General features: G+C 37.8%; 1 protein-coding gene across 1 annotated transcript in view; it reads right to left on the bottom strand.

The window, feature by feature from the left end:
- Nucleotides 1-19,411, bottom strand: part of DNAH11 (dynein axonemal heavy chain 11) — an 88,983-nt gene that overhangs the window by 28,012 nt on the left and 41,560 nt on the right. The window contains 6 exon segments of the mRNA XM_027877954.1: nt 1,592-1,738; nt 10,293-10,454; nt 10,952-10,971; nt 17,782-17,818; nt 17,820-17,905; nt 18,719-18,842. Coding sequence (XP_027733755.1) covers nt 1,592-1,738; nt 10,293-10,454; nt 10,952-10,971; nt 17,782-17,818; nt 17,820-17,905; nt 18,719-18,842 — 576 coding nt within the window.

Below are 19,411 nucleotides of genomic sequence, written 5' to 3'. Positions count from 1 at the left end.
GAGTCTTTACAACTTACTTAGCTGGAAGATGTATTCTCATTTTCTGGGCTTTCTTTCTTTTAGTACCAATATATTATAGAAGATTAGTATTTAGAAACTATTGTCAACCTTATGAAAGTTTTATGTTATTGTAGCACAAAATGACATGTTAATTGCCATTAAAAACATTTCAGAAGTGCAATAAAGCAATGGACAGTGGAGTACAGTAATCAGCAGTGTCATGTGATGAACTTCATCCTGGAAACAAGGTGACCCAAAGATGTGATTATCTCACAATAATCACTCTATGTGTTTCACCTAGCTGCTTAATGAACTATTTGTGGTAAGGGTGCATTTTGATCATCCAAATCCATCAGAAGCATATAGAACCAATACAGGAAAAGCATAACTGAAAAGTGGTTGGATGGTAGGATGCTGAGCTGTTGGATCCCATTTGTGCAAGTTTAACTATTTGCACTATTTGGACTTTAAACTTCATGGTAATTTTAAAGTCCTATATAAGACATGGATCAGCAAAGGGATGAAGTCCATAATTAATATAATCCAGAGAAATAAAAAGGTCCTGATTCTCTCTTCATTTATGTTGGTAGAAAATCACTTTTCCCTCAAAAAATTAGGATTGGACACAAGGCCATTAGAAAGGTTTTCTGTCATTTAATAATAAGTGATTAAGAAAGAAAACTGAGGAAAATGAGAGACTATTTTGATTGCTCTTACAGTATAGTCTCCTGGTCAGTATCTGGAAACTGTTTAGAAAATTCTTGGCAACTTGAAGTTTCTACAGTTCAAAATCAGACATTAAGAACTATTATAAATCATTTAAGAACTCCTCTCTGCAGTATGGATAAATGGCACACTGTACACCAGATTTTGTAGCAAAATGAGACCTTCTGAATTTAAAGGCAGAGGAACTTCAGTTTACATCATTCCATACTGCTGGTGCTTTATTTCAAAACCATCCTTGTAACAGTAGATGGAAATTTAAGAGTCCAGATGAAATTATGCACTTCTATTCATTCTGTGGTGAAGACTAACCCCTGTAAACCTCTGTGTTTCCAACATGGATGTCTTTAACTGAACTGGGAGCAAAAAGGCTGAACTGAGAGCAAAAAAAGGAGATTCAACACTGATGACATATATTATTAGGAATGCTATCATAATCTTAAGATTCAAGGTTTGCACCTTGCAATATTGCGAGACGCTGGAATGAACTTCTGTATCAATTGAGTTGTTCAATTTACCTAGAGCCTCAAAGCCTTTAGAAATCTGAAGTGCTAAGAGATGACTCTTTGACCTTTACTGTATTACAAATAGGTCTGATTCTCAAGATCCACATCCATTAAATGCTTGAACGAGCTCAGTATTTATTGTTCTTTCATCTCATTAAAACAGCTAAAAGGTTGGGAAAAGGCATAATGTAAAGAAAGGTCAAGTGGTAATCACGGTGTGAAATGCTGTTACATGTGTAAGTATAATAATTCTTTAGACTTTATGCTCCCTGGAGAGGAAGTTGTTCAAAACTCTCCCCCTAAGAAGGTTTATTTTGTGCTAAATATAGTTCAACACCAGCAAATAGGGGAATTAGACTGACCTTTAGCTCCTCTGCATCTGCAATGGCCTTTTCTTGGCTCACTTCCCCAGTCTGAAACCCTATCTTAGCAATCAAAGCTTCAGTATCTTGATTTTTCAGTTGCAGTTCCGCCTCTTGAGAAGGAAGCTTGGATTTTTGATCTTCTACCTACAGGGCTAAAGATAATGCATTATTCAGGTCATTAGCCATAGTTCCGAAACCCAAAAGCTGAACTCAAAACAAAATTCATGTTTTGTGGGTCTCTATCAAAAGCGTTGTCTTTTCATTTTTTAGTTTTTGTTTGTATCTGACAGAATTTTATTGACATTAAAAATTTAATAATGACAGCCTAACTGCTCCCATCAGGAGCAGCTCCCCCGAAGTGCTCAGATGTCTGTCCTGCTGCTCAGGTTGTGGTTGTAACCAGGTGTCTCAGGGGTGCAAAAAAGGCACAGCTGCAGCACCTAGCAAAGGCACCAATGTAAAGGCAGAAGGACATTACGGAATATGCTTAGTATTCACTCTGAGCAGATAATTCCAGCAGAGGTTTGCTGAAAGGTTGAGACAAAGTCAGAGACTACTGAACGAAGACTACCTGTTGGTCTGCTGAAATAGCAATTTATTGCCTGACAATAGAGAAACATGTACCAAAATATCCAGTGACAGTATCTTTTCACATATAAAAGAATTGTTTCAAATACCTGTGGGTTTGGCTTGTTTTTTGTTTTTCTGCAATCTCTCCAAGCATTTTATCTGGCAGTTATTCATGATAACAGGCTATATTTTAGCCAAAGGGATTTTATTAACCTGATCTGGTTAGAGATGATAAGACAAAGTGAAAGAAAAATGTTACAGGGCTTACACTTTAATAATATCAAAGGTCTTGAGGGCTCTTCTGATTTGGTGGCCTCCTGAAATCCTACAAAATCTACAAAATTATCCCTTTCAAAATTTGACCATTTTGAAATGAGAAGACAAAGCTGAGTTGTAACTGATTTGTACTGAGTTGTAACAGATCCCAAATCTCTCCACTCTATTTATCATTTATTTGAGCTGACTTTATGTCTTTTTCTTTATGAAAAAAACAGTGCTGCATTTGATATTCTTGTGTAGAACTCCTCAGTACAGGGTAAAAAAGCCTCACCGTTTAACTGCTTGGCTAGATGGGATCTGTGGGTCTGTCAACCAGCACAGCATGCAGCACTTGAAATTGTCAAATTGCCAATTGGTCATCATCAAATCAAACCTCAGAGAAAAAGAACATTTTAATAATTTACTATCATGGGATACCTTATTAAAAACAGACTTAAAAACCCCAGCCACTCTTTTCTGTTGACTATTTTTTTTGCAGCTGACAGAGTGGGAATAAGCCAGCCAGCTCCAATTATTAACCTCATGCAGTAGCATCAAGATGCAATGTTATGCAAAGACTGCAAATGAGAATTTCATTTGCATAGAAACATACAGATTTTTTTATTTTCAATTATGGAATCACTGGATTATTGCTTATCTTCAGCATTGGCAAAAAGGGTTATGAACATGTGAGTGGGTGGGATGGCAGAAAGGCTTCCAAGCAGTTTCCCCTCCCTTCTGTCTTTGTGGACTGACCAACCACAAATGAACTGTAAGCAGAAGCACTAACTGGGGACTAAGTGGCACTAGCCTTACAAGAACGTGACAACAGCTGAGGGAAAGGTTTTGTACTCGTTCCTCCTGCTTCCATTTCTCCTCAGCTTGTCACTGGCCGTGCAAAAAAACCCCCACAAATGGAACTGCATCTTCTCTTTGCATGGGTTTAGCTTTTACTGTGGCGTTTGCTTCCCCTCCCACCTGTTTAGTGTAGCCCCACTATATTATCCCTCCCTCTAGACTTTGTCCTTGTTTAAATGGATGGTACCTTCTTTCCAGAGACAGCTAAACACCTCCAAGTGCTTCTTTGTAAAAAATCCACAAAACACAAAGCCCAACCATTCTGCATACAAATTAATTAATTTTGCACTGGCATTCATTAAGTCTTGAATCACAGAATATGCTGAGTTGGAAGGGGACCATCAGGAAGGATCACTGAGTCCAACTCCCAGACCTGCACAGGATGCCCCAACAATCCCACCATGTGTCTGAGGGCATTGTCCAAATGCCTCTTGAGCTCTGTCAGGCTTGGGGCCCATGGCCACTTACCTGGGGAGCCTGTTCCGCTGCCTGACCACCCTTTGGGTGAAGAACCTTTCCCATCACCACAGAAGCTCAGTGCTTCAAAATACTCATGTATTTTTTGATAAATACTCCTAAAAGCTAAAACCAGAGATTAAGTCAGTCATTATATCACTATATGCAGGTATACTAACCTATGAATTTTCTACTTCACCTCTGGAAATCCTGTCTAAGAGAAATCCTATATAGGTTAAAGAAACACAATGGAGCAGTTGTTGTAATCACACTGGTTCCCACATACTTCACATATCATCAAATTTCTCTTTGGAGTGGACTGCATTCTTACCATTAACTTCAGATTGAACAGGACTGGACATCATGATTTAGATTTTTGAAGTTTTACAAGTCACAGCTTATCTGTGCTTGTCAAAGTCAGCGACAACTAACCAATTGTTATGAGGGCAGGATTTAGACCACTGTGGAGTGCTTCTGAAAGTTGAGTCTCTACATACCATAAAATGTTAGAAAATCAGCAACATTTCTGTGCTGAATTGACCTCTCAGTTTCAAGGGGTATCTGACCAGAAAAGTAGTTATAACTCAATGGAGTTCAGATTCACTCCGAGCTGTGTTAGTTGACACTTCCCCACGTGCCACACAGATATCCAGCCACCAAATATAACTCCAGTTCCAAACTTATCTCAGCATGCTGCAGAAAGGATCCCAGAGTGTTACTGTGGCTCTGGGCAGGCTGTGCTGGGTGTCACACAACAACACATGAGGTTTCTCTCTCATCATAGGGACAAAAACGCAGCTATGAGACTGGAAATTTCTTTTGATGCGCTGTGAAAATCAAAACAGGCTAGACACGTTTAAAACAGCTCCAGATGGTCATTTAGGCATGTATTTCTGAGCAAAATGCAGAGATAAAATGCCTGTCTTTATTTACCTCTGACAGCAAGAAGAGAGGTAGTTCTAGAATTATAGTTTAAAGGTTATTTTTCTAAATTTTTTGGATACTGAACTGGCCAATACAGAGTATACTTCCCCAGAATACATATGAAATCAGAAAACCCCAACTTTAATATTTTTTTGCTTTAAAGGACCTTATTCACGTATATTACTACAATACACGCACATGTGTCTTAGCAAGAGTACTGTATGCAAAATTAACAGGCAAATACTTAGAAAGCCCATTTAACTCCACCACTGTAACTAACTTTCGTTTTGTCCTCTATGACTTCCAGCATACTTAAACTTTATAATTTGTGGAGTCACATCTCCCTCATTTTAATGATTATTTATTGCATTCTGTACAAGACGAACACAGTTCAATTAATCAAGGGAAGCCTAAAAATCAATTAATATGAATTAAATGAGCTACACCAACTCTTTGGAAAGTCACACATAATTTACCAAAGCATTGTCAATAATGCTTAGGGAACTTTGGGAAAATTGCTCATGAGTGGTTGTTGATGCAGTTAGAGGTTTTAAGCCTACATCATTACTATTACAATCAGGTTGATGCAGAAAGACTTGCCATTTTTCTCAGTAAGAAAACTCATTATTTTCTTGTGACTTTTAAGAGCTAGTTTAGAAGAATACTTATTTCACCTATGATTACAGAAACAGAAATTAAAACAAGAAATAAATAAAGATTTATTTGCATTTAGGGAAAACAAATAAATTGCTTTACAAACAAAAAAAATCAGAACATCATTAGTTGAAGCAAAGTAGCATAAATTCATCTTTAAAAAATTGTTTGTAAAAGCAAGGCTAGTCAGCAGGAATAGATATTTTATGCAGATTTGAGCAGCATTTAGCTTCCAACTGAAATGTGTTTCAGCCTTTTTCTCCGTTTTTTCATTGTTTGTGATATATACACACCCTGCAGTACAGCTCTTCCCAGCGAAAGACAACCTCCTTACACATGATCCTTATGAGAGGTCTCTACTCAGCAGCCCTGAAAAGCCCTCTAACAACAGTCTCATTTGTAAATCAGTGAGGGACGAAGTGGGTTCCGGTAGAGCTGGAAGTGGCCCGAGACAACTTGTCTCAATGGGGCAAAATAACTATTGTTATCGAGCTTAACAAAATGGCACAGCATGGGAGACACGCTGAGCCAGAGAGCAGCTGGTTGTAATTCACACTGGTTTTCAGAAAACACTAATCGTTCCCGAACAGACCTCTTTGAGGATTGGTCTTCCCTGCATTTTCAATTTGTCACTTTCTCTTATGATAAGGTCAGCGGTGACAGCACTTCCTGACATTAACAGCTGTGGCTTTTAAAAGGGTCATTGTGGAACTACTAATTGCAGTAATTTCATTAGCATAAATTATTTATTCTGCCATTCATTTATCTCCAGGATTTTTTTTTTTTAATACTACATTGTACTTTTCAATATATGCCCATTCAGAGTTGTAGGCAAAGGAAATTATTATTGCTAATTTAGTTTTCTTTATTGAAAAAAAAAAGCAAATAAAGAAGAGTTGATACAGTAACAAAATCTGATTTAACTGCAATTCTCTAGAAACCATAAAGTAGCTTGAAGCCAGCAATGAAGCTTAGACTGGTACAAATCAAAACCATTCATTAGTCCAAAAGACAACTGAGCATTAAATCTATATACATTCTGAAAGAAAATATAACAGGTGAAGCTTGTTCGTTCTTATTCAATCTCTCTGCTCCAGGCCTTGGCTGACTGACTCTAAGCATTCAAAAAAACCCCAAGGCAAGTTATGAGTAGTTTAAACAGGAATTTTGCCTGCATCCTCCCTATATCTTTTCTAAGGACGTATAACAGTCATCACTATCATACGTATAAATCTTTGCAGATAAGTTGAGCTAGCTGAAACATGTCATGCAAAGAGCAAAAAAGACCAATGTCACTGAAAATGAACACATCTCATGGGCAGTTATCAAAACAGAAAAAAAGCCAAGCCAGAAGAAAAGGTAAGGGGAGTGGGTGGACAGGTAGGGGGGAGTTTGAGGCAAGGGGAGAAAACAAAAATATTACTCTAGGCTGCTTCTTTGCCACACCACATTCTGTAAAGTATTTTGGAATATGATAAACTAAGAGCATAATTAATTTATCCTTGGTATGCTCAACAGTGTGTGCTGTTTGGTGCTAAGCAGCAGAGAGGCAGCATAAAACACAGCAACAATAAAATACTCAGAGGAGATATGCATGGCTGTTATTTTCAAGAGGTGGATTAAACAATTCTGATTCTTTTATTCTAGACTCAGTGTTGCTATGTGAAACCAGCTGAAAGCAAGAAAGGGAGGTTGCCTGTCTTGTTGAATTTGGATATAGATTATTTTAAAATACTGTAGATCACTTTTTATATTAAATGAGGTATAAAGGCATCTTTGTAGATTTGTTAAGCTTAGATTTCAAAACTGTTACACCCTGTTCTTTTCTTGTGCTCTTTTAAAATTAGGTTCAGCAATTTGAGTACTGAAACAGAAGAGGGCTCTTTTCCTCTCTTCTCTCCCAAGAAGTCAAAGACATCAGAACTGATTAAATTTCTGATACTCTCTATTTCCTTTCAAATACCTCTGAACTCACTGTTTCTTTTCCTTAACCCACACATTGATCAACGTCCTTCCAGGTGAAAAGGATCTCACAATGTCTATTTTCAATAGGCACCATAATTAGGGAGGATCACTTGTTCTTCTTGTTCAGATGCTTTCACACAGGGAAAAAGGGATGTTCAAAATACCCTTTATCGAGCATACTGACACTGCAGTTCACCATCTCCCTGCTGACCTCAATCTACCCCACTTCTTTTCCCGGATAAACTGTATCTTCCAGAAAAGTAATAGGTTTGAAGATAAAGAGATAGAGAAAAAAACCCCAAAACTTGAAAACCAAAAACTTCCTTCTCAACTCCCACAATCACTGTGAGTTTTTTATGGTTTTCCCTCACCATTTAAACCCAGAAATGTCCCAGTTTTTGTCAAAGAAATTTAAATATGATATCGTATTTGTAATGGACTCTTAAGGGAAAAAAATCATTAGCCTAATTTCAAGGTACCCTAATTCAAAACAATCTGTAATATTGTTAAACAATAAACCCAAAGTCCCCTATCAATTACTATTGCTCTATTTTTTGAAACTGTGAAAAGGACAATTAGGAGCTAAGAGCCAATTGTGCCAAAATAGTCAGTAATAGACCTCACCTGCTGATCAATCATACAGTATTTTACAGAAGCCCAGGCACATGTGAGCCCTAGCTAACAAGATTTTACTAAGAATAAAGGCTTTCCTGAAGTATCGAAAAAAATGATATTAATAGACCAGTACCAGCGAGAAGGAGAGGAGACCACCTCCCATAAATCTTTGATGGAGAGAGGATGTCAGATTTCGGGTAAGATTCCCTTTTCTTTAGAGTGGTCTTTTTCGACCCAGCCTCTCTAATTCTTTTGATATTCTAATACAGCTCTGCAACTGTCCAGTTGCCCCTCTCTTTACTAACTGTTTTTCTGTGGTCCTACTCCTTTCACCTTCCTTTTACTCCTCCCTAGACTCCCTGCTGTACACCTCTCCTACCGTTCTGGTTCAGTTTTGCTTTTTTTTCTTGTCTCTCACTTAGTTCCCCTGTAACATTGTCATAGTTTCTCTGTTATTACAATGCCTCTGTTCTGAGTTCCCTTTTCCCATCACTTTCAAATCTTTCCCTTGCCTCATCCTAATATTTTTTTGAATTCTGCTGTCTTGTCTGTTGGTCTTCTCACAGGCTGTACATGCAGACAGGATTCAGGCACCCTGTACTGCTTTACGCATATTGATGGCACAGAAACCTTAACTCGCTTTCAATAAAGTGTCACGTTATTTTGTTATGTGACATTTATGTCACCTGCTGGGAATCAAACAGGAAAGATATTTACCAGGAGCAATTAACACCGGTGTTAAAAAAGAAACACATCAACAGTTGCTAAGGTTAGTGAAATATTTCCTTAGTATCTAAAAAAATGAATTATAGAGGAACACAGTGCCTAATTATTTTATAAAAAGTTTAAAAATAAAAACTCTGTTTAACAATACATTATATACTAAATATACTATATTATGAATTAATTGTTATATAGGATATACGATAATGATATATTTACATGTAATAATATTAAAAGACGGAATTCTTATGACCAGATGTATTATCACAGAAGAAAAATATAGTCCTCTCAGTAAAGGATCTGAAAAAGCAATATATTTAAGCCAAAATAAATTCTATCTTCTTTTCTCCATGAAATACTATCCATTTCCTTCAAATAAGAAGTTGTTATCACATTAAAAATTAATGCAATTAACACCCCCTCCCCCCTTCCAGCTCACCAGACAACAAATAACTACCCTGATGACACTATAAGTCTATGTCAAAATAAAGCAGAAGGAGCTGATGGAACATACAAATGTCTGGCTTATTTGCAAACATCTCTCTCTCCCCCGCAGTCCTACAGGAGGCATCCGTGTGCCGCCGGAGCGCTGCAGGGCCGGCAGCCAGGAAACCTGGATCGGGTTCCACAGCCCAGCTCCCCATACGGCCCCGGGGAGGGGAAACGCCCGGGGGTTCCCTGGAAGCAGCCTCAGACATCCCTTCCCCTTTCCGTCTCAATTTCACGACGTCTCCAAGCATTTTATATGGGTCTAAATGGAGAACAAATGCTGTAAATGCAGAGATTTGCATCGTGTCACCCTTGACTAAAAACAGACAGCTCTTCCTTGGGCATTCCTGAAATCCTTGGCCTACTGTGATTAAAAATCCCTTATAAACAGTCCCAAATATAACAATGAAACTACTGCAATTGCAGTCACTGAAGGAAATTAAATCTTTTCTAGATCTATGTGAATGACTCCACGAGTCTCACTGCCAGCATGACAGTGTTGTCCCACCCTGGAAGGGACAACAGAGGCAGCCTGGTAAAATTCTTAGAATAATACGAGTATATTCCTTTTCCCCATAAGGAAATTCACTAACAAATATGGGATTTTGTTTCCTTTTTCTGAAAGCAAACAAGTCACACTCTATCAGGAACACATCAATCAGGAACAAAGGGAGAATAATTGTCTAGATATTAAAACTCTAAAGGCATTTGCCATGTCGTGCCATGTCATGACATACAGGGGAAATTTTCACCTCTCTAATGGCTGAACAGAGGAAAAACTCTTCTTTAGTTCCCCTGGACTGTGCACTGCAGTATTTCAGCCTCACTTGATACAGCACTAATGAATATATTCAACTCCATTGGAACGGGTTAAATAAACTCTGTATCTATAAGATGCTAAATTGCCTAGAATTGAAGGATTCTGCAGAGATGAATTAAATGCCTCTTTTTCCCTCACTTCTCTGCCTGTGCCAGACGCTCTCTAAACTCTGCTGAAGGAAGCAGGCAGTGACATGCCATAAAAATTCAGCTTTTAGCAGGAGTGAGCTTGAACAACACCAAAGGCAATAAGTATGCAAGAAGGGGTAAAAAGAGCACTGTTTTTTTCTTCCAGCTTATTCAGTTATTGATCTTTCAATGATCTCCGTTGCTTTCTTAGAAAACTGATGAGCTTGAAACTCTGTACCTCGACCCCCTCAGCTTCCTCAATGAACCTCCTGCTGCCAGAGCAAAGGGCCTCCCGTGGCCACTCACGAAACCAGTCAATAGCAGGGCGCTTAACCATGGCTGGGAACTTCCGAGCTCATGCTCATAGGGCGGCACTGGCTGGAAAGAAACACAGAACAATCTGTGGAGAGGAGGGAGGGAAAAGGGAGAGAAAAGAATCACAGACCATCAAAGAGAGGTATACAATTAACCATGGGCCAGCAACAGCCAGTAAACAGCTAAGGCTCCAAACCAAATTTGGAGCTAATAAACCTCGTCAGTGACCTTGGCAAATAGGTTTTGCTCCTTTTCCATTGTACAAACATAGCATACTTGCATTTTCCTTTCCCTCTATCTATGCTGGCATCCGTTATTCATATATTATATATTGTATATATAATAATATATATATTGTATAATATATATAGTATATATACAATATATATATGATTATATATATTATATATAATATATAATAATAATATATTGTATATATAATCATATATTATAGCTATAGATGATAATGCAGGCAGAAGGATGGCTGGCATGCAGACAGCCAGAAGGTGCACTTTCAGCTGGTCATGCTTATAGAAACCCACTTCTTGAGTTTCTAAATCTATCTGAGCCTCTTCCTTACACTTTAATACACAGTGCAACCCCTCTAAAAAAGCAGGAAGAAAAGGAGATCTGGATTTTAGTTTGCATGGGAATTTTTAGGGATAAGCCTTTACAAACGTGGAAAGAAAAGTCCAAAAAGGGTAGGCTAAAATATTCAAAGGAAAATAAAACTGTGATTGGCTTTTGATAACATCAAGCCTACCCAAAGCAACTCACATCTGGGAAGGAAGGGTTATTGTAGTCCTCAGTCATACCTGTGGACCTACTTACTACAGTTAGCAAATGCTTTGCTCATTGAATTTGCTCTTCATTCACTGGTAAAATTACAAACATCAAGCTGTTAAAATAGGACTGAAGTTTCTCTTACACACTTCTTAGCAAAGGAGCTATTTTTATTGTACAGGGCATCTCAAACCATATGACACTGACATTGTTAATTCCAGTAGAAAACATCCAAGTGGTTTCAGAGGAGTTTATAACTTGTCCAACAGCCACAAGAGCCCAGATAGAGCCCAGTCAGGCATGTCAGAGAAGTGACAAGTTTATTAAGAGAAAACTGGATAGAAAGGGAAGAAGAACAGAATGCTGAAAGAAAAGAATCAAAAAAGGAGTGAAGAAAGGAAGAGGTTGACCTGGGACAATATTTCACTGAGTTTTAAAGCAGTCAGAGAGTAAAGTGATGAATAGATAGTAAAAAGGTTCAATGGTATCTGGAAAGATTACATGGAAAATGTAAAAGAACTGCCACTATCTCACAGTTTCTAAAAATACATCTCTGCAGTGGAAAACACAGGACAGGAATTTATGCAAACAAGCTAGATTGCAGAACAAAGTCAAACCAAGAAAATCTTTACCATTATTCAGAAATATCCCTTGAAGAAAAAACATTTGCTGGGACATTTATAATATTGTAAAGCTTGGATTTTATGCTGAACCATAGGGTTTGTTTGTCCTTTCTCCTCCATAGCCAAGAATTTAGGCAGAAATGTAGACACCCATGCAAAAACACACTGGAGTCGAGGTTGTTCAGGTATGTTACAAAGACAGGCTAATCAGCAAGTTGGTTTAAGGTACAGAAGAAAACATCACCTACTTTGAATATGTTCAGCATGAAGAGGCAAATGGCAGAAATAGCCACATAGAATTCTAGCCAAGTGGTGAAAATTACACTAAAACTGTATAAAAATACAGAAAGATCTTGGAATTTACTGCAAAATTTTATCAGGCTGATGAGAAAGAAGGGCTAATACAGAAGAAAGAGTCAAAAAGATACTAGAATAAATGTTATCTACCCCAAAACTCCGAATCGGAGAAAAAGAAGAAATGTACAGGAAGAATCTGCTAAGTTTGTTTCACGATTCTCAAAAACCTTGAACACTTCCCTGAATTTGTTTCTTGGTTACACCATGTATGCTTTAGTTAGACACCGTTTCTCCCTCATGTCACCTCATTTTCTGAAAGAAAATCTATGTTCAGTTGTAACACCAAGATGCATGGTAAGCAATGTTGAAGCCTAGGGCACCTAATTTTTTCTTCTTCTATTCCACTAGTAGCCACTTTCTAAGATCTGCACATCCTCTCTGCTCTGGTAGCAGCAGTCATGGAGAGCCTGGAGATATCTGTCTCTGCTTTGACATGCTTCCTACAAGTGCCCTTGCTATAGCAGTGGTGCCAAACTGAATCTATCACACCTCCAAAGGTGAAACCATACACAGTCTTGCTTGAATTTTCACCTTCTACACCCTCCTACACTCCTCACATTGCTCATATGTGGAAATTTACTTCTTGGAATAGTTGGTCCTAGAGCTCAAACTGAAACACACAATTTATAATTTCCATTACTTTTCCCGAAAACACCAATTTACAACTGAGAGATTTTTACTATACGGTATTGTTAGGCAGGAAATTCCAGCACAGGTCTAGATATAATGTAATACCCTGATTAGATAACTATCTCTTTGTTAATTAGTTTTTTGTGGACAACAGAAAAAAAAGGGTAAAAAATGCACTTCAAAAGTTAGTCGTAAAAAGACTAACCTCACCACAGCATAGCTTTTCTTTCTCCTTTAGCTTTAGTGAAGCTTGGTAAATTCACATCAGACATAGATTTGATATGGCATGTTTTTGGGGTTCGTTTGCATTCCCCCCAGTGAGTTCCCTGTACTATAAAGGACCTTGTGCACTGCTTGCTTTGCACACAGAATAATGAAGATTCTGTGTGGTCTGATGGCAAGTGAGCTGTAACAAAATTTGAGTAATTACTACCAACTACATTTTGAACAATTTCTGCCTAAGCAAGAAGGCCTTACTTTAAAAACATTTATCTTCTGTCCAGGCCATCCATTACTGTTTAATTTGACAGAGAAAAAAAAAACATTTATAGGAAATTCTCTTTGTAAGAAATGGAGAGTGCTTTGCAAGAAAACTGGGATATAAATACCACAGAGAAGGTATTTCATATAGTAATGGAAAAATTTAGGACGCTTTCCAAGATATACCCATCATTTTCTTTGAAAGAAATGCGGATTGAGAGGGACTATGCAAGAATCATTCATCTGACATTTTTTAAATTTAAATTTGCATAACTGAATAATGAAGACAATCATTGTGGAAGAAAGAATTGTTATAATGTGAAATCAATATCAACTTCCACGTAGCATTTACTCCTAAGAACACAACCCCCCTATTTTCTCAAGTGTCCTATTTGAGCTTCGCACTCACATGTCACTCGCACTGCAGATGCGTCTCTTACACTATTTTTTTTGGCTCAACCTCCTCCTGTTTATCTGAGATATGCAAGGTCTCTAGGCTCATCAAATGCTTCAAACAGCGAAAGACAGACAACTAAAGAGCACCTTGGCACATGCCTGACCACTGCTCTGATGGGGCCCATCCTATTTAAGTGTTAGTGCACCCACCTGCATGGTTTTCCCATATGAAACTAAGCAGTGCTGCATCAGCAGTGAGGAGCTGTACAGACCAGGAATATGTCCTGACAGCTCTGTGCCACTACCATCACTTTGCAAGCCCAGCATGGGGAAAGCTAAGCCATATGGATGCCAGTCATGTCATGCTACTAGTCCTCAGGACCACAAAATGCCCTTCATAAATTTACTAATACAGACATATCCTTAGAAGTCAGCTCTCTGAGTACTCAAGAAGAGATGGCTGACATCCAAATAGAAAAGCCTGGAGGTTTTCATAGAGAAACAGGAACTCTTACTGTAAGAGCCTGCCAACTGCAGAAACAGATGTTTTATATGCTGCAGAACTTAGAAATCCTTGATACTTATTCCCCACTGAATCAAACAAACTGAAAAAAAAAAAAAAACCAACCAAAACAAAACCAAAACACACACACACACACAAAACCAAACAGAAACCCCCCAAACGACCCCCCCCCCCCAAAAAAAAAAAAAAAACAAGACACAACCTGGGGTCACTATCAGTTTAACATAGAATCAGAAACCCTAAAAAATATAGTTCTTTTTGTCTGGGATTAAAGCAGTCAAGCTGATAGATATGTGTATTTATGCCCCCAAAGGAAAAAACAACGAGAGCTGGCCAAAAGCTGAGCTCTGATGGGCCTTCACAAGTTCCTCTCAGATTCACAGATAAAAATAGATGTTCTGTCAGTGGTGAAACAGACCGCAAGGAAAAGGCTAATGTGTCCTAATAAAAGAGGATTTGGAATGAAAGACAATAATTTAAAAGAAAAATAATAGTAAAAATATGGACAAGATTGCCTGTGGCAATGCAGGACACCCACTCTGCCTATAATTTGACATTAATTTGGACTAAAGCATTAAACTACTGTACTGCTAAATGCCATAGAAAATGGGGAGCCAGCTAAATCCTGACAGGACTATGGAAGGAGGAGACTATTATAAGAATGTGACGACTAAAGCAGTCATGCCAAGTTGGAAAGAAATTGGAGAAATGGCCTTCCCCTGAAACTAGTAACTTTAATTCTTAATGCTGGGACTTCACAACAGTCACTGAGGGACTGTAAACTTTGAAACACGAGGAAAATACGCAATGAAGACAATTGTTCAATTGTCTACTACAAATACTACAGTATTTGTAGTAGACCCACAGCTCATGAAGAAAACTGTCTACATTCAGACTGAATAATAGAGATTCAGTTTAAAAAACCCCCATGTCTGGCTTTAGAATATATAGTAATGGTTAGGAGCACTGAGGAAACTGAGATGAGAACTTTAAAAACATACAAATATGAAGTGATGCAAAGAGTATGCTTACTGGAAAGAGCATACTTGAGAACATGTTTATGTAGGGCATGAGGGCTGCAAGGCATTTAGCATGATGTTCACATTTTTGGGGAAAAGGTGAAGGGTTACCATGACCAAAAGAATGAAATAAAATCATATGGATCTAAAGAGACAGCATGACTGACTGATCTCATATCCATGCTTTCAAGAAATAATTGCTTCTTCTGGCCCTTAGTTTTCCAAGAAATTTTGGTAATGTGCAGAGTATTTAAGACTGATTACTGCACAGAGTTTGAGACATTGAAAAACTTCTGGAGCTCCAGTAAATCACTGAGCCTTAGAAACTTCTTATCTTATGTGTGCCTTAGCACTGTCAGCACATTAACTTTTGCAGTGTTTGACCATCAAATTTATTTGCTGGAGCAGCATTCTCCCTTTATCATTTGTTTCATGATTCATCATGAAAGTTTTTGAAATTCTCAGGTGCATGTATGTCCTCACATACCCTTCAGCTGTGGACCTATATTTTATAGAAGTGCAATCTGCTGTCTTCACCTGACATATTTTCAATTTAAATTTGCACCTACGTACATGATACGTTCTCGTTACATTAACAGCAGAATGGATTGCAAGGTCCAGATTGAAAACAGTCAAAACAAAATCAACACAAACCCAAAGAGCTATGGTGATTCAAGGAATAGCACTGGGTAGTTTTGGTTCCTGAGCGACAGATTCCTCACCATAAACAGAACTGCAGAATTTAAGATTATATGTGGGTACAAGGGAAATGTGGCTTCATGTAGGAATTGTGTATTTTTCTAAAATACAATTGGAAAATGAGACTATATCACTTAACTGTGCTTTAACATTATAAAACAGTCAAAACTGTCCCTTCTGTTCTCTTTCACATTATATTAGTCTTTTATTCTTAATATAGGGAAAGGAGGAGGTGATAGGTCACCCAGCACTAACTAGAAGTTCATATAGATATTAGCCAGTGTGTTAACTCATAAAATTTATATCTCCTTTACTACTATAATGCCTCTGCTTCTGTGCAACATGAATAGATATCTTCTGTTCTTGCCTCCAGTAGAGTTAATTTGCACAGTGGGTGACTGGTGAAATGGTTGCAAGGTAAAAGGCATTTGAAAGCTGCCTTTCAAAAAGCCCTTAAAATGAAAAACAAAAAAGAAAATAAATTAAGAAATTACTGTAGAAACAAGGAAAACAAAAAGGGAAAAAATGTGAAAAGAGAAAATTGAGAAAGATATTAGAAATAATTTTCCCCCTGTCCTTTCTTAAAAAAAACATGCACAAACAGAATAGTCATGAAACAGAGGCAAATAGCACTGTGAGAAAGAGATATGCAGAAGGTAAGCACCACTATTGACCATGTTATTTAAGTCTGTAAAAGTGAAAACAATATAGAATATGTTACACTAAATTCCATACAGGTCTCCACCAACCTTTAAGCTGCAGAAAAAATTTGTGGAGGGACAGAAGTAATGGCAGCAGAGTTAGAGATAGGAGAGAATATCAGCAAAACTAAAGCAGAATTGGAAAAAGAATAGTTGGGGGGGGAGGGAAAGTGGTTTGTTATAAAGTATAAGAACTCAATATAAAATTCATAATCAAAGTGTAAGAAATTGATAAAAACCTCATAATCAAATCGGAATGGCCTTTAGATCTGTGGTGGTTAAACATTTCAGAAAATGAAGAAAAAAGCCTGCACTGAAGACCACTGTAGAATAATCTGCTATGGGAAGGCTCTTCTCATCCAAATCAAACAAATCATTTTAATGCACAAAGTACAAGGCATATATCCCTTTCTAAACATTCCCTTTTTAGAGGGTTAATGGTTTTCAGACTTCTCATTTTCTTGTAAGCTACACGGATGTTTCAGATGATGTGTGAAACTGAAGACTACATAAACTGAAAGTTCCTAAAGATGCCACTCCAAACCCAGTTTTCCCCGCTTGTGCTTTCAGGAGAAACCCACAGTCTGCCTCAACAACATTGTCTCTTAAACAGAGTTTAGGAAAGGCACTTGTTGCAATTGTAGTATCATATTAATGTGTATCACTAAACAGTTTTAAACCTGAAAACTACAGGTTTAAAAGCTACATGGATATTTTTTTTCCAGTTTTAAATGGTGTAGGAAAAGTAGAATGAATTAACATTTTCTGTGAAATTTCAATTATTTGTTCAAATATTTTAGAGTTGAGTACACATACAGAATTACTGCATGTGTAATTAGGGAACATACTTACAATTGCATTAACAGCACCACTAACTCCTCATCAGCACCTCACTTCTCTCTGAAGTGCATCATTATGTTCAAGACATAAGACCATGAAACTAAGACACAGAGCAGCTATGTGACTTTCCTATGAACAGCAGGATGTCAATGGCCAGATCTAGGAGTAAAACTCATAGGGAGGCAAATTACAGGGGTAACATGAGAGAGGCAAACTCAGTGCTACACCTCAGTGAGCAAGCTTTCAAGAGAAGTATGCCACCATATGCTGGGTTATGAGATAACTGAAGTATGTTGCTATTTTGATCAGCTCATCATTGTTTCTTGCCTCTGCAATATGCCTTACTTTCAACTGCAGCCACTACTCAAGACAAACCTCCAGCAGTGCTCTCTGATGTCCCATCAGGCCCAGGACTCAGACTTTTTTTCTAGCCTCTGCAACTATGACCTTCAAGTCTTCATCACTGAACAGGTCTGGAACCTTTCCTGTGAAAAGATAAAGGAGTAGGTAAGAGAAGCCTTATAAAACATATGACAAATAATGTACACAGTATTTAGCCCAGTGGGATTTAAGCATATAACTAGAGCTATGTTGATCCCAGAAAAATCCAGTCACAAAAGAGTCTTCTCCTGTTCCCTATGCTTTTTTGCCTAAAAAAACCCTTTTTCTATTTCTTTAAGGGAAAGCAAATGACATTTTTTTGAAATGGCAAAAGCTTTTTCCCTGATAGGAAGTTAACTCATAAATTATATGTGCTTCAGAACAGCAGTTCCTTTTTTTTTTCAGGTTGTCAGTGAATTGTTTATAAATCTGGTTCCAAACGTAAATAGTAACTTTTTACAAAATCTTTCAAGATGCACTCCAACTGTGCTGAATATTATTTTCATTTTTTCTTCCATCCTATCCCCAGATCCCCACATTCAGTATCCAATTCTCTAATCTTCAAAACATGGGTGAAACTGCTTTGCTACATGTTACACTTGTGCAATCATGAAGACAGTGCTTAAAATTAGTGAAATCATACCAAAGCAAACATAGCATTAAGTCAAAGAGAGGTTTCCATTTCCCCCCAAATCAATGCACTTAGGCATGATTAGCCCCAGCAATTTGTCTTCTCAGTGGGCAATTCCTTTGTAAGCAAGTTAGACTCAATGCTCAAGTTGCATTGGTTGAGTTGGTCTCTCTAAAAGCTCTCCCTATAAATACCTGAGAGAGAAATAATCTCTTCAAAGTTCAATGAAAACACAGATCATTTGTCATTGGAAAAGATCTTTCAAGAAATGTGTTGGTTTAATCACCTGATGCCAACAAGTCATTAATCAGCACAAAAAAGCGTTCATCTGGAACTTGGGCATCTGTCAGCAAAAACACTGTTGGCATGTTCTTGGCCCCAGTCTTGATGTACAAACTGGCAAGATCTACCTGTAAGGAAGGGAGGCAATCACTCATAATCTGTTAAAATGTTGATACAGGAAAAGTGTGAAATGTATGTTAGCAGATGGCAGCACATTGCTGACCTCTCTTTACTTTTTTCACTTTATTTACATATCGCTAACTTGCCACGTAACATCCAAAGGGAAATGCAGTTTGCAGTTTTTCTTCCATATCAAACACGGACATTTTGATTTGACCTAGTGGCTAGATTAAAGAAATCCTCTCATGAGTGTACCAGAAAGTGATATTGCAGCCATGAAAGTCCCCATCAAGAACAGCCACAACTATACCAACAATGTCTGGGAACTGCATTGAAGAGTCAGATCCATTTTAAATTCTGTTGTTTCTGAAAGACTTGTTTTTTTCTTTAGCGAATTTATTTAGGAAGGCTTTCTCATGTGAAAAAAACCCCAAACCAACAAAACTGAGTTGTGCTCTGGTGCACTGTTACTTTGGCTATGGTCAAGACGAAAACATGGCTGGGACCATTGTGCTAATAGTGGTACAAATATGGAATGCTTTTTGGCTTGGGTTTTCAGAAAGAAAACAACCCACAT

The sequence above is a fragment of the Empidonax traillii genome, unplaced genomic scaffold (genome assembly GCF_003031625.1).
Source record: "Empidonax traillii isolate 1590-97213 ecotype Southwest subspecies unplaced genomic scaffold, ASM303162v1 scaffold35:size4298261, whole genome shotgun sequence".
NCBI classification, from domain to species: Eukaryota; Metazoa; Chordata; class Aves; order Passeriformes; family Tyrannidae; genus Empidonax; species Empidonax traillii.
This window is presented reverse-complemented; position numbering and strand designations above follow the sequence as displayed.